Source organism: Stenella coeruleoalba (assembly GCF_951394435.1).
Source record: "Stenella coeruleoalba genome assembly, chromosome: 15".
In the NCBI taxonomy this organism is placed as follows: domain Eukaryota; kingdom Metazoa; phylum Chordata; class Mammalia; order Artiodactyla; family Delphinidae; genus Stenella; species Stenella coeruleoalba.
Genome location: NC_137161.1, coordinates 16,506,918 through 16,520,339, shown reverse-complemented (window position 1 = coordinate 16,520,339; position 13,422 = coordinate 16,506,918). Strand labels below are relative to the sequence as shown.

The following is a 13,422-nucleotide window of genomic DNA, read 5'->3' as shown; positions in this document are numbered from 1 at the left end:
CCATATCCACCCAGGAAGTGGTGTCCCAGCCTGGTTCAGGGCCCCCTGCACCCAGGGAACTGGTTCCTAGTCAGGGAGCTGACCTTCCCTGCCCTGCATGACTCCTCTCCCAGCCCCGCCCCCACCGCCAGGGCCCTGTGCTGACCCTTTCCTTCCTGCCCCTCCAGGACCCAGAGAGCCCAGCTCTGCCTCCCCTGGGGGCTGTCCCCCTCTCAGCTGTCGAAGCCTGCCACAGACCAGGACCTCCAAGTACAGCTTTCACCACCGGTGAGTGAAGGGCTCCTGCTAAGAGACCCTCGGGCATTGTTGCTCAGAGAGGGTCTGTTTTATACCCACTGTGGGTGGCCGACCAGGGCCCACCCAGCCGCTCTCCTAATGGGGCCAGGGTTGGGAAGAGCTAAGTGGGAACTATCAGATTGAGCCCATCTTAAGCCTTCTTCTTCTCCAGAAAGTGCCCCACTCCTGGTTGTGATGGCTCTGGCCACGTCACAGGCAAGTTCACAGCCCACCACTGCCTCTCGGGCTGCCCGCTGGCCGAGAGGAACCAGAGCCGGCTGAAGGCAGAGCTGTCCGACACGGAGGCCTTGGCCCGTAAGAGGAACTTCTCGGGCTTCTCCCTAAGGAAGAAGCCTCGCCATCACAGCCGGTGCGGAGGGCAAGGGTGCAGGGCCTCGAGTCCTCCTGGGCCAGCCCAGGCCCTGATTCCCTGCCATGGACCTGGTCCCTCTCTCTCCAGGATCGGACGCCCTCCAAAGTATCAGAAGATCCCACAGGAAGATTTCCCGAGTGAGTCCTGGGCCATTTATTCCTGTGTCCTCCACCGCGTTCACAATGAGTGCTTAGTAATTGGTGGGAGGAGTCACCAGGGGTGCCCAGAGCCGGAGAAGCTGGCAGGCAGGCCACGTCTGCATTCGAGATACTTGGGGATACAGAGCAGTGGCAAGACCACTGGGTAGGGCCTTGAGCGACCTCGGATTCCAGCCCCTTTTCATCCCTGGTTTTGCTGTGATTTTCCAGGAAAGGCGCAGAGCCTCTCTGTACTTCTGGTTCACTGTAAGGTGGGATGATGCCTCCAGCTCTGCTTTTCTCAATCTAGGCTTCCAGGGAGGGAGGCCATGGCTGTCGCTTTCTAGCTGTGTGGCCTTGAGCAACTTAGTTAACATCTCTGAGCTTCAGTTTCCTCATTTGAAAACATAAATAATATCTGCCTTTCCGGTGTCAATTACCTGAAATAATAGTGGCTACTTTGCTGTTTATTGAGCACCTACTATGGGCCCAGCACCATTTCAGATGCTTTTCCTATACCGTTGCTGACTCTCACAAGTGGTCTGTAACACAGATGTCATTCTCTCCTGAGAGAAGAGGAGTGAGAGGTTGGTAGAGTGAGGTCATTTGCCCAAGGTCATTCGCCTCATAAGGGGCTGAGCTGGGCTTCAAACTCAGGTCTGACTTCTCCTGCTATCGCTGCTGGTACAACAGACGTAAATTATCTGACCCACACGTCAGTTCACTTTTCCACCTCCTTTGTCTTAACTTGGCAGCAACAGCCAAGTACCACAGACTGGGTGGCTTCAACAGAAGTGTACTTTCTCACACTTCTGGAGGCTGGAGGCCCAAGCGCAAAGGATCAACAGGTTTGGTTTCTTCTGAGGCCTCTCTCCTTGGCATACAGACAGCCACCTTCCTGCTTGTGTCCCACATGGTCTTCGCTCTATGCCTGTGTGCCCCCAGGGTCTCTCCATGTCTCCAAAATTCCTTTTCTTATAAGGATACCAGACAGATTGGATTAGGGTCCACCTTATCAGCCTCATTTTAACTTAATCACCTCTTTAAAGGCCCTTTCTCCAAATACAGTCGCATTCTGAGGTACTGGAGATTAGAGCTTTCACATATCAATTTGAAGGGGCATGGGACACAGCTCAAGCCCATGGCTCCAAGGGGAGGGACAAGGTGACCGAGCCCTCCACTGCGTGATGACTTCATCTGTATCTTCAGCCACCGGCATAGGTCCTGATACACAGCAGGGATGCTGGGAACCTTGTTTCAGTTGAGTTGAATGCGCATCATTTTTTTTGTTAGATAGATAATTTTTTTGGCCACGCCTGGGGGCACACGGGATCTTAGTTCCCCGACGACGAGGGATCGAACCTGGGCCCCTTGCAGTGGAAGCACAGAGTCCTAACCACTGGACCGCCAGGGAATTCCCTGAATGCACATCACTTTAAGGCAAGAAGAGACCTTGAGAAATCACCTGGATCAATGCAGTTTCTGGGCAGGACCCAGGCTATTCCAGTTCTTCAGGAACAGGCTCTGTAACCCGGGCCGTATTAGCACAGAGATTTAAAGCACAGCCTCAAGGCAGACTGCCTTTTACATGCCTTTTACATGCCTCAGCTTCCTCATCTGTAAAATGCTAATAATAATAGTGCCAATCTTAAAAGGTGGTGAGAGGCTTAAATGAGGTGGTCCATGTGAAGTGCTCGATAACCTGCGGGAATCATTAGTCCTGATGTCTTGCCTGACTCCCTCTTGCTGCTGTTCCATACTGTTTCCTCTTGGTAGAAACAGAAGGCAATTCCCGCAGCCTCAGGCCTGAGTGAGGCGGGTCTTGGCCTGCCTCCCGGCCCTCAGAGTGGGGACTTTCAGAGATGGGACTGCCGTGGGCACCTCTCCTATCCCATCCTGGTACACCTTGTTGGCTTCCATGTTCTGACTGCCAGAGGGCTCTTGCCTACTGTGTTCATTTCAGAATTATCCTGAGAACTCTTCCCACAGACTGAGGCTGTGGCCCAGATTGGACCGGGAAGGACTCACCCAAGGCCTGAAGCACTTCAGGGACAGGGTGGGGGACAGAGCCCAGGCCTCTGACCTCTGGGCAGAGCTCCCCATTCCACCAGCTGGCTCTCCCAGAGGGCACACTTGTCACTCTGGATTTCGTTCCGGAGGAGTCTTCTCACGCATCCGTGGGTAGACCTCCTCCCTGTGGGTTTGCTGGGAAACAGCTCCCTGGGGTAGACCGCCTGGAGAGGACAGGCCTCAGCTTTGCTCACTCTGTTCGCAGGGCCATTCACGCCCCATGAATGTCAGCTGTTGGAAGGAATGAGGAAACAGCAGTGATTTCCTTACCCAACCAGTTTATTTACAGATGGAGAAACTGAGGCCCATGTTAAATGACCTGCCCAGGACTAAAGAGCAAGTTAGTAAGGAACTAACCCCATTTCCTGATTCTGAGTCCAGTTTGTGTTTTCTATTATACTGCATTAACCCCACTGCCCCCCGCACCGTGGTTCCCCTGCCTTTCCGCAGTGCCTATTCAGCACACCGTTATTAACCTCCAATAATAATAGTGCTATAGACTGAACGTTTGTATCCCCCCCCCAAATTCATATGTTGAAACCTAATCCCCAGTGTCACGGTATTTGGGGTGGAGCCTTTGGGAGGTGATTAGGTCATGAGGATGGAGCCCTTGAGAATGGGATTAGTGCCCTTATAAGAGACCCCTTGCCCCTTCTGCCATGTGAAGACACAGTGAGAAGATGGCAGCCTGTGGGTCAGGAAGCAGACCTTCACCAGATATCGAATCTGTTGGTGCCTTGATCTGGGACTTCCAGCCTGTAGTACTGTAAGGAATACATTTCTGTTGCTTTTAAGCCAAAAAAAAAAAAAGAACAAGAGGAGCTGTTTCTGACCTGCAGCTAGATGTTTTGCAGTTAGATGAGATATCACGGGTGTCTGCAAAAGCTCCTGTCCTGTGCTCTGGGGAAGAAAGATACGGAGCAGCACAGCTCCCAGATTCCTCGCCAGCGTACACGGAGCACCAGACACAGGGCTTCAGAGAGGGGCACCTGGTGGACAGGAGGCCAGACCTGAGGGCAGGTAAATGAAGCGCTGGTGGCAGTGGCTGTCACAGGAGATCCGGGGTGCACCCCAGATGGGTTTGGGCTGATGAGCAGAGAGGCCGCAGGCAGGCTGAGTTACAGAAGAACAGTCAGTGGGGCTGGAAACGGGATCCCAGGGACTCTGAGGATGATCGTGAGGTGCAAGGAGTCAGGGTGAAAGGCTGACGCGGAGAGGAGGGATGCAAGGACAATGTGATGAGCAGGGTGGGCCTGCAAGAGGAGGGCAGTGGGGGGCCGCGTTCACGAGAGTCTAGAGTTACCACCTGAACAGGATGGAGCCAGCTGTCTTGGATTCTGGGCAGAGGCAGGGCAAGCCCCATGGGACAGTGGCCATGTGGCCCATCCAAGGCAGGTAAGGTGGGTAGGGACCAGGTTTGCCAGAGTGGCCAGAAGTAGATGACGTTCAAGCAGACAGCCACCAAGCCTGGCCAAAGAGGAAGCCAGGTAGAACAGGGTCACTCACCAAATCGAAGAGCCGCTTGGAGGCTGGAGTCGGGAGCCAGGGGTTCCAGGAACAGATCAGGAAGCAGAGGGACAGGCAACATGCCGAGTGGGTCAGGGGTCACCCCAGATGTGCCTGAGTAGACCGGGGTCTGGTGCGCAGAGAATAAACTAGACCCGGCTGGGGACGTAGTGGGGAGGAGTGGAGCTTGAGACAGAGGCAGCAGGTAGCAGGTGCGTGTCAGGCTGGGCAGGCTGATCCTGACTCTCAAACAGGATCCCCCTGAGGCTGCAAGAATGGGGCCCAAAAGGACTTAGGAAAAGGAGGACAAGCAGAATGGACTTTTTTTTTTTTTTTTTTTTGCGGTACGCGGGCCTCTCACTGTTGCGGCCTCTCCCGTTGCGGAGCACAGGCTCCGGATGCGCAGGCTCAGCAGCCATGGCTCACGGGCCCAGCCACTCCGCGGCATGTGGGATCTTCCCGGACCGGGGCATGAACCCGTGTCCCCTGCATCGGCAGGCGGACTTTCAACCACTGCGCCACCAGGGAAGCCCCAGAATGGACTTTTGATGTCCGGGCTGAGGTTGCTTGGATGTTGGGGGCCGTTTTGATGCAAGGTATCTAGTGGTGTTTCTGGGATGCTGCAGCAGATCCAGGAGAGAAGAGCATCCTCGAAGGGCCCAGGGTGATGCAGCCTCAGAAGGATGGGGGTGGGGTCATCCTACACAGTCTGTAACGCGAGGAACCCACTTTACCCCAAGGGGCGAGCCCTGGATGAGGAGTCAGGAGATCTGGATCACCCTCTTGGCTCTGCAGGGCTATCTGAAAGGGGCCATGGTCCTGCCCACTCTGCCAGCCAGTCTCTCAGGTGGCTTGGGGATGAGCGGGCTTCAGAGACCAGGTTAGCCTTCGGCCTTGGCCGCCAGCCTCTGCTTCTGCCTCTGCCTTCCAGCACTGACCACTGATGTCATGCACCAGTCCCTCTTCATGTCGGCCCTGTCGGCCCACCCCGACCGGTCACTGTCAGCGTGCTGGGAGCAGCACCGCAAGCTCCTACCAGGAGTGGCGGGCATCTCGGCCTCGACAGTCGCCAAGTGGACCATCAATGAGGTGAGGACCCCTCCCTCTTCCTCCTCCTCTGCTTTGCCCTCACCGCACCCTGGCAGGAGGGCTCAGGAAAGGCCCCTGTCGGGCAGAGGCCCACACTGCTCCTGACTCAACCTCCTGCGGTCCACAATCCCTCCCAGCTGCTCAGTGGGGGCCTTGGGGGGGACTGAGGGACTGTCTGATAGGCCCATCCTAGTGCACGGGGAGGAGGGCGTGCTGCTAGTCTAGCAGGAGAGACAGGCTCAGGCCTGGGCCTCGGGAGCAAGGGGCCCCACCTCGCTCACTCAGCAGCACAGAGATGCAAGATCCTCTTAGGCTGATAAGAAAAAGCAACACTGCCGTAGCCCAGGAGGAACCAAGGCCGGGTAGGCCGGCCTCCTCCCTCCTCTCCCAAGCCCCGTCGCCTTGGCAACACGTCTTCTTTGGTTTCCAAGGTCTTCGGCTTTGTTCAGACCCTGACAGGTTGTGAGGACCAAGCACGGCTCTTCAAAGATGAGGTAAGGTGCAAAGCGCAGGGTGGGGACAGAGGAGGGTCACCATCGTTGAGATAGCAGGATGCAGGAGCCCTCCCCAGCACTGCCCCCAGCTAGAGAGGGCCCTCTGTCGTCCCACCTAGGGGGACCAGTCATAGTGACCCACGTCTCTGGGAAAAATCTGGTACACACCATGGCCCAGCTTGGGAACCAAACCCTCTGTTCAGACCGTCCTCAGGAAGGGAAACCATCCTGGAAACAGGATTCCATTCACAACAGAAATTGTGCTCTCTGCTCGAACTTTTGTTTTCCAAACTTAGCTTCCTCAATGGCAGTCAATTAAAGTGTATTTTGACTGGCACAGCTATTGCCATTTACTGCAAGGATCCTAACACACACTTAATTAAGACCCAAAAGCTTACCAAAGTTGAGAAGCAGTGAACTGTAGGTGAAAGACCACTAGTTTTGTGGACAGGTGGATTTGAATCCTAGTTCTGCTGGTTGGAGCTCTTTTGAGTCTGCATCTTCTCATTCGTGAGGTAGAGGTGGGGAGCTCCCTGGTGGTCTAGTGGTTAGGATTTGGTGCTTGCACTGTCATGGCCCAGGATCAATCCCTGATTGGAGAACTGAGATCCCATACGCCATGCAGCATGGCCAAAAAAATAGAGATAAAATGGGTATAATGATGACTGCCTCGCAGGGCCATGTGAGCACTGGAAATGATGAGTGGATCACTATACCAGAATGTCTAGTGTGACTATATCATCAGCATCTATATTATTATCCACCAATGCTGTAGAGTAATATACAGATCACATCACTATAGCCACATGCCTGATACAGGGAGAGCTCAATCCATGGTGTTTCTGGCTTTCATTGTGTAGTTGTCCTCAAATAAAGAGCTTTATCGTGACTCGCCTAATTCATAGAGTTTGAAATTGGAAGGGACCTTTCAGTTCGTTTAGGTCTTCCTTCCAAAGAATACACATACCCCCCTTAACCCAAGAGAGCGTGGTTTCAGCTCCCCATAGATGCCACCTCCAAGTCAGGTGCCCAGGAGAAAGAAGTATATTCCTCTTTCCCTGGAAGAATCTCTTTATCCGGGCCCAACACAGCCAGTTTCTTCATTGACCCTTGGGTGGTGGCGCTCCCAAACTCCTCCCCACTCTGGGTGCTTGCCTTCTGGTTGATGATCTTATCAGAATGTGTCTATGCCCCAAGTTTCAGATGCCATCTGACCAACACAGAACACACTGGGCTGCTGCTCCCCTGTATGTCTGATGCTTTTGTTTTTAAAAAGACTTTATTTTTTTTTAGAGCAGTTTTAGGTTCAAGGAAAATTGAGAGGAAGGTACAGAGAGTTCCCACGTACCCCCTGCCCCCTACACATGCACAACCTCCCCCATTATCAGCATCCCCACCAGAGTGGGACGTTTGTTACAACCTATGAACTGACACCTAGATGTTTTGTTTTCTTAATGGAGGTAAAATATGCATGGAGTGAAATGCACACATCTTAAAAGCACAGTTCTGGACTGTATACACCCTGAACCCAACATGTCAATCAAGATATAAAACATTCCCATCGGACCAGAAAGTTCTTTCCTGGCCCCTTTCGTCAGCTCTCATAGGCAACCACTGTCCTCATTTCTAGCACCATAAATTGGTTTTACCTGTTCTTGAACTTCACATAAGTGGAATCATACAGCACGTACTCTTTTGCGTTTGTCTCTCTTCAGTGTAACGTTTTGCAGGTTCGTGCATGTTATAGTGTACACCAGCAATTAGCTCCTTTTTATTTCTGAGCAGTGCTCTGTTTTATGAAAATCCCACAGTTCTGTTAGTGGGCATTTGCATTGTTTTCTCCTTCTCCATATTTGAACCCTATGTTTTTGTTGGCAAAACTTAAGTTTGCACTAGCTTTATTACAGCCACGTCACACCAGTTTGGAGTTCATCAAAGTCCCCCAAGTGCCTTTTCTGTCAATTATCTATTATAGTCTAACCAAATTTTCCAGTGTGTTCCTTGTACCACTGGGGGTTTTTTTGTTTGTTTTTTTTTTTTTTAGCCTAATGTAAAACTTTACATTTATCCCTATTAAATGTTGTCTCATTGGTTTCATAGTCTCATTGTTTTAAATCTTGATTCTGTCATCTTTGATATTCATAGGGCTTTCCAGCCTCACACAACTTGTACATTTGAAAACTAAGCTTTCTGTGTCTTCCACCAAGTCTTCACCGCATGTGTTTAATGAGACAGAGCAGAAGCACGTGACACCCATTAGAGATCTTCCTGTAGGTGACAGCAGGTCACAAATCAGCGCTCTTTGAGTGCAGTGGTTTAGCCAGCTGTGGAATCACCCCAGAGTTTGATCCTTGGGCATCCTCCCCTTTTTAGGAAAAGGTCTATCTCTCCCAGGAACATCTACTGTGTATCTCAGTTCAGCATGATCTGTGAAACAAAAAAAGCAATGGCAAAAGCGGGGAAGGTGTGCTGGTGGCCCACGGGCATCAAATAGAGTCTCAGGGTGGAGGAGGACCTTTGCAGGGTCTGAGGATTACCTTCTCCGGGATCTGGTCCATGTCATCCATTTCCCCAGGGAGGACCGTGCTCCAAGGAATGGGCTTTCTCTGGCTGAACTGATGCTTTCAGGGACTTGAGTCAGGATTCTTCCCAGCCAGGACGCAGACCGTTCATTAGAGGGATGCTTCATGAGTGAGAAATTAGAGCATATCGGATAGATGGTCTTAGGGGTTGTCTGTTCAGTCTGGTGGTTGGCACTGATGGGCCTAAGAAAAGTCTGCCCAGTCCTCCCTTTGTCACCTTTATTGTAGCTCTCATGTATTTGTTTAATTTACTTGGCAAATAATTATTGAAGTCTGCTGTGTGCCTGGCCCAGCATCATGTGATGAGGGCAAATTCCTTAGTCTTTCTGCCTCAGTTTCCTCACCTGTAAAATGGGGGTAATTAATACTGGTGCTGCTTCAGAGGGGTGTTGTGAGAATTATTAAATCAGTTAATATACGAAAGGTGTTTAAGAACAGTGTTGGCCATATAAGAAACACCATAGAAGTGTTTTGTTTGCCATGATTCTTAAGGAGGGAGCATAGGAGGGATGATACCTTTTCAAAAAAGGGGTCCCAGTACCCAGAGGAGGGGATTCTTCAGGCCAAATGGTGGGACCAGGAGCCACATTGCGCTCCTGCCCGGAGGCTCCACAGCCCAGCCAGGCCCACCCGCTGAGAGAAAAGGCCCTTGTGCTCACCATACCCCACCCCTAGCCCCATCTCCCGCCCTGGCTGTCTGCATCTCTTTCCCTCCTCCACAATGGGCTTCTCCCCTCCCTTTCCCTACCCATCTCCCTATCCCGGAGAATTAACAATTATTTGCTTCACCTTTTTTTTTTTTTTTTTTGCGGTACGCGGGCCTCTCACTGTTATGGCCTCTCCCGTTGCGGAGCACAGGCTCCGGACACGCAGGCTCAGCGGCCATGGCTCACGGGCCCAGCCGCTCCGCGGCATGTGGGATCTTCCCGGACCGAGGCATGAACCCGTGTCCCCTGCATCGGCAGGCGGACTCTCAACCACTGCGCCACCAGGGAAGCCCTGCTTCACCTATTTTTAGATGAAGCAACTTTTTTTTGTTTTTTTTTTAAGAAAGGTTATTTTATTTATTTATTTAGGGCTGCATTGGGTCTTTGGTGCTGCACGTGGGCTTTCTCTAGTTGCGGCGAGCAGGGGCTGCTCTTCGTTGCGGTGCATGGGCTTCTCATTGCGGTGGCTTCTCTTGTTGTGGAGCACGGGCTCCAGGCTCATGGGCTTCAGTAGTTGTGGCTCATGGGCTTAGTTGCTCCGTGGCACGTGGGATCCTCCCGGACCAGGGCTCGAACCCGTGTCCCCTGCATTGGCAGGCGGATTCTTAACCACTGCGCCACCAGGGAGGTCCCAGATGAAGTAGTTTTAAGTAGATAATGGCCATCATGACATTTCACCCCTGAGTACTTCAGCACGCATCTCTAAAAACTAAAGTCTTTCTCCACATAACCACAACCTTGTTATCCCACTGAACAAGTGGACAGTAGCTCCTTTATATCACCTAATATCCAGCCTGTATTCAAATTTCTCTGCTCGTGCCCAGAGTATCTTTTGCAGTTGGTGTTTTTGAGCCAGGACCCAAGCAAGGTCCACACAGTTGGTTTGGGTTGTTATGTCTCTTAAATATCTTCTATTCTAGAATAGTTTCCTCTCCTTTTTTTTTTTTTTTAATTTTTTTTTTTGTGTGTGACATTGGAAACAGTCTTGGTGAATGTGAACTTCTAGATCTGTCTCACTGCTTCCTCGTGGTGTCGTTTAACTAGGTCCACTCTCCCCTGTGTTTCTTATAAACTGGACGTCAGGTGCAGAGGTTGGTTAGATTCAGATTTCATCTCTCTTTTTCTCTCTTCCTCTCTTCCTTCCCCGCTGCCCCTTGCTTCTCAGGAATAGCTCATAGGTAACATGGTAGCGCTCAGCCTGCAGCACGTGGGAATGCCCTCGGTGTCTGCTTATTTACTATTCGCAGTGCCAAGATTGACCCTTATGTGGGCACAGCAACAGCAGGTATTTTGAAGCCGCTGTCAGTGAGGACTCAGAGGACATTATGTAAACACATACTGAAATCCAGACCAGCCAGCAGAAAGAGACAGAGCTAGAGCACGTGTGCGTGCATGTGTGTGTGTGTGTGTGTGTGTGGACGTGGGGAAACCAGTGGATATCTTTCTTTCCTTCTCTCTCCCCATTGCTGTCTTCCTTTTTTCCTTCCTCCCTCCCTTGTCCTTTCTCCTCCCTCTCCCCCTCCCTCCTGTTTCCCTTCCCCCCATCTGTCCTTTACTCCTATTTTCTTTCTCCCTCTCCACTCCCCACACACACCCCCTCCTTCCCCGTGACCCTCTCCACCTTCTCCGCTTTCCACCTCCCTCCTGCAACTCCTCAGATGATTGACGGCGAGGCCTTCCTTTTGCTGACACAGGCGGACATTGTGAAGATCATGAGTGTCAAGCTGGGCCCAGCCTTGAAGATCTATAACGCCATTCTCATGTTCAAAAACGCCGACGACACCTTAAAGTGACCGGCTCAGGGCTGGTCTCTTAAATATCTCCCTCTGCAGCTGCTGCTTCCTTCCCGGCTTGAGTTCCTCACATCCCATCCGTGCCCCTGCCATCCTCTGTCCCTTATCAGGGGTGGTCCTTCTCTCCGGGGCTGCCTTGTACAAGGTCCAGGGAAGCAGAGGAGCCCTGAGGAGGATGGAGTCCTAGCCCCCGAGTCCTAGAGCTCATCTGCCACCGGGCACACCGGTGAGGGTGAGACTGGGCGGGGGGAGCGCCACTGATGGAGAAGTTTGAAGGTGCCCCACCCATGGCGGCCCCGCATCTCCAGCGACTTGTTTCATCACCAAAGGGTCTTTCTCTCAGCCGTTAAGAACAGTCTGGTAGAACAGGAGTCCTCCAATCTGAGGCCCTTTTCTCTTTGGCATCTCTCTGTGCTCTTGCTTCCTTGTTCCCTTTCCTCCTATCAGGAAGCGACCCTGCCGAAAATGTATTTATTCCAAAAGACACCTCCCCTCTTTCTGTCTGCTGGTTTTGCTGCCCACATTCTGCTGCCTGGTTTCCTGGGCACGGCCCAGCCAGACCCCGCTGGCTCTTCCCCCTTAGACGGGTGAGCCCCAGAGGTATGTCTTCATAGGATCCATTGGGAGGCTTTGGCTGCCTTTCTTTTTTGCCTGGAAGTGGGGGATTCTGAGCCAGGATGCCTTCTTCAACACGCCCAGTTCTGGACCACATGGTATTTTAGTGTCCCATGCCCTGTCCTGTTTCCATAGAGCGGGTGGTTAGAACCTGTTTAACTTCTGTAGCAGAGGCTAAGGGTCCACGATGTCCCCCTTACCCCCTTTCTGTGTCAAGTGTGGAGAAGAGGCACCCTGGCTGGCTAGGTGGCTGAGGCGAGCCCCAGGGTACATCATATAGCCTCGGGCCTTGGGCGAGCAGGGCAGTCCAGCACGCATGGTGGCTTTCAAAGCTGGGTATAGCATCCTTCTCTGCAGCCGTGGGTCTCAGCCAACGTGTTGCCCGGGGGGTGAGGGCCCTGTACCTGCCAGGCCTCCTGCCTTGGGGATGTAGCACGCTACCTGGCACATACACCCCATGGCATCACCTTCAACCTGTCCCTTAAATGTCTTGCTCCTGGGGAGTCTTACAAACACCCCTTGAAGTTGGGAGTTGGGAAGAAGGTGAATTCTATCTTTGATGTCTCCACGTCCCTTAAGCCTCTCTTACCACTCTCCATCTGTCTTGCACTGCCAGCCAGGTGCCTGCCAGGGCTCTGGGACTTTGACCTTTCTGTCCAGGAGGGGGCCTAGCCTCCACTGAGCCACTGCCAAACCCGCCTCCCAGCCTGCAGGGGCGGGGGCAGAGGCCACGGCAAGAGCCAGCCCCACACATGGAGGTGCGGAGCCGCCGCCAAGCTCCTGTGGAGCCAGGGGCCTTCCCCAGACCCCTCCCGTCCATCATGTGATGTGTACGTGCGGGTGCGTGTAGGGCAGTCTTGGAAGTGTTTGACAGGGTGCAGGCGTGAGCCTCGGTGCTGGGAAAATGTCAAGGGCTATTATTGTTAAAATATGAAGCTTTATCTTTGGGAAACCCAAAGCTCTGTTGAGTCCCTGCCCCAGTCCAGGAGGGAACCTTCTCTCACAGAGGCAGCTTGGCCAGGGCAGCCATTCAGCTCCCCCAGCTGAGCTGCCGCAGGGCCGCAGATGGTCCTCAGAGGCTCTGCCTTCCTGGGAGGGCTCGGCCAGGCCCTGCCTCGGGCTGGGGGCTGGGTTTACGAGGCTTGGGGCCCCCTTGGCCAGGAGTAAGGTGGAGCGAGCTGAGCCTCTCTCTCTTGGTTGCTTGGGTGGCAGTAAAACCCACCAGCTCCGTGGCCTCGTCTGCTCCTTGTGAAACTGGGGAGAGATGCTCGTTGACTCTGGTGTGAGGAGAAGACAGCAAGTACACACAGCTGTGCTGTGGGGCCTCTCCGCGTCTAAGGAGTGCAGCTGGGACGGCTGTGCCACGTGGGTCTGTCCACCACCATCCTAATGCTTGTCTACAGGAGAGACAGGAGGGACCAAGGGCCTTGGAGAAAAGGGCCCCCAGGCCTCCGAACTTGGAGGCCTCAGCACTGTCTGCGCCAACATCAAACTCTGGAAAGAAACCAAATCATAAAAAAGGGGGAAAGAAATCTGCCTTCTGTCGACCCCGCTGCCGCTTCGCCCCATCCCTTCCCCAATGAGATCATTGCACCTTGACCTGGGCGCGTGCGGTGAGGGGTGAGGGGAGGGAGTTGGCACCGCTGCCCTGTGCCCTCCGCCCTGCTCTCCAGCGGCAGGAACCACATACCCTTTGGCCCCGGCAGCCTCTCCCAGCCCTTGCCCAGCCCCGGCCTAGGGCAGTGAGACGCCTTCTGTTTAATTTATGAAGCAGAGAGAA

General features: G+C 53.1%; 1 protein-coding gene across 2 annotated transcripts in view; it reads left to right on the top strand.

Annotated features, from left to right (window-relative positions):
- The window catches only part of L3MBTL1 (L3MBTL histone methyl-lysine binding protein 1), a gene marked incomplete at its 3' end in the record, with an annotated part of 29,400 nt that extends 18,373 nt beyond the window's left edge, over positions 1-11,027 (top strand). For both annotated transcript variants that reach the window (XM_079946308.1, XM_079946309.1), the window contains 6 exons: positions 168-267; positions 449-646; positions 737-786; positions 5,294-5,451; positions 5,883-5,945; positions 10,893-11,027. In XM_079946308.1, the coding sequence (XP_079802434.1) occupies positions 168-267; positions 449-646; positions 737-786; positions 5,294-5,451; positions 5,883-5,945; positions 10,893-11,027 (704 nt within the window). The remainder of the gene's footprint in view (positions 1-167; positions 268-448; positions 647-736; positions 787-5,293; positions 5,452-5,882; positions 5,946-10,892) is intronic.
- Positions 11,028-13,422: the final 2,395 nt, after the last annotated feature.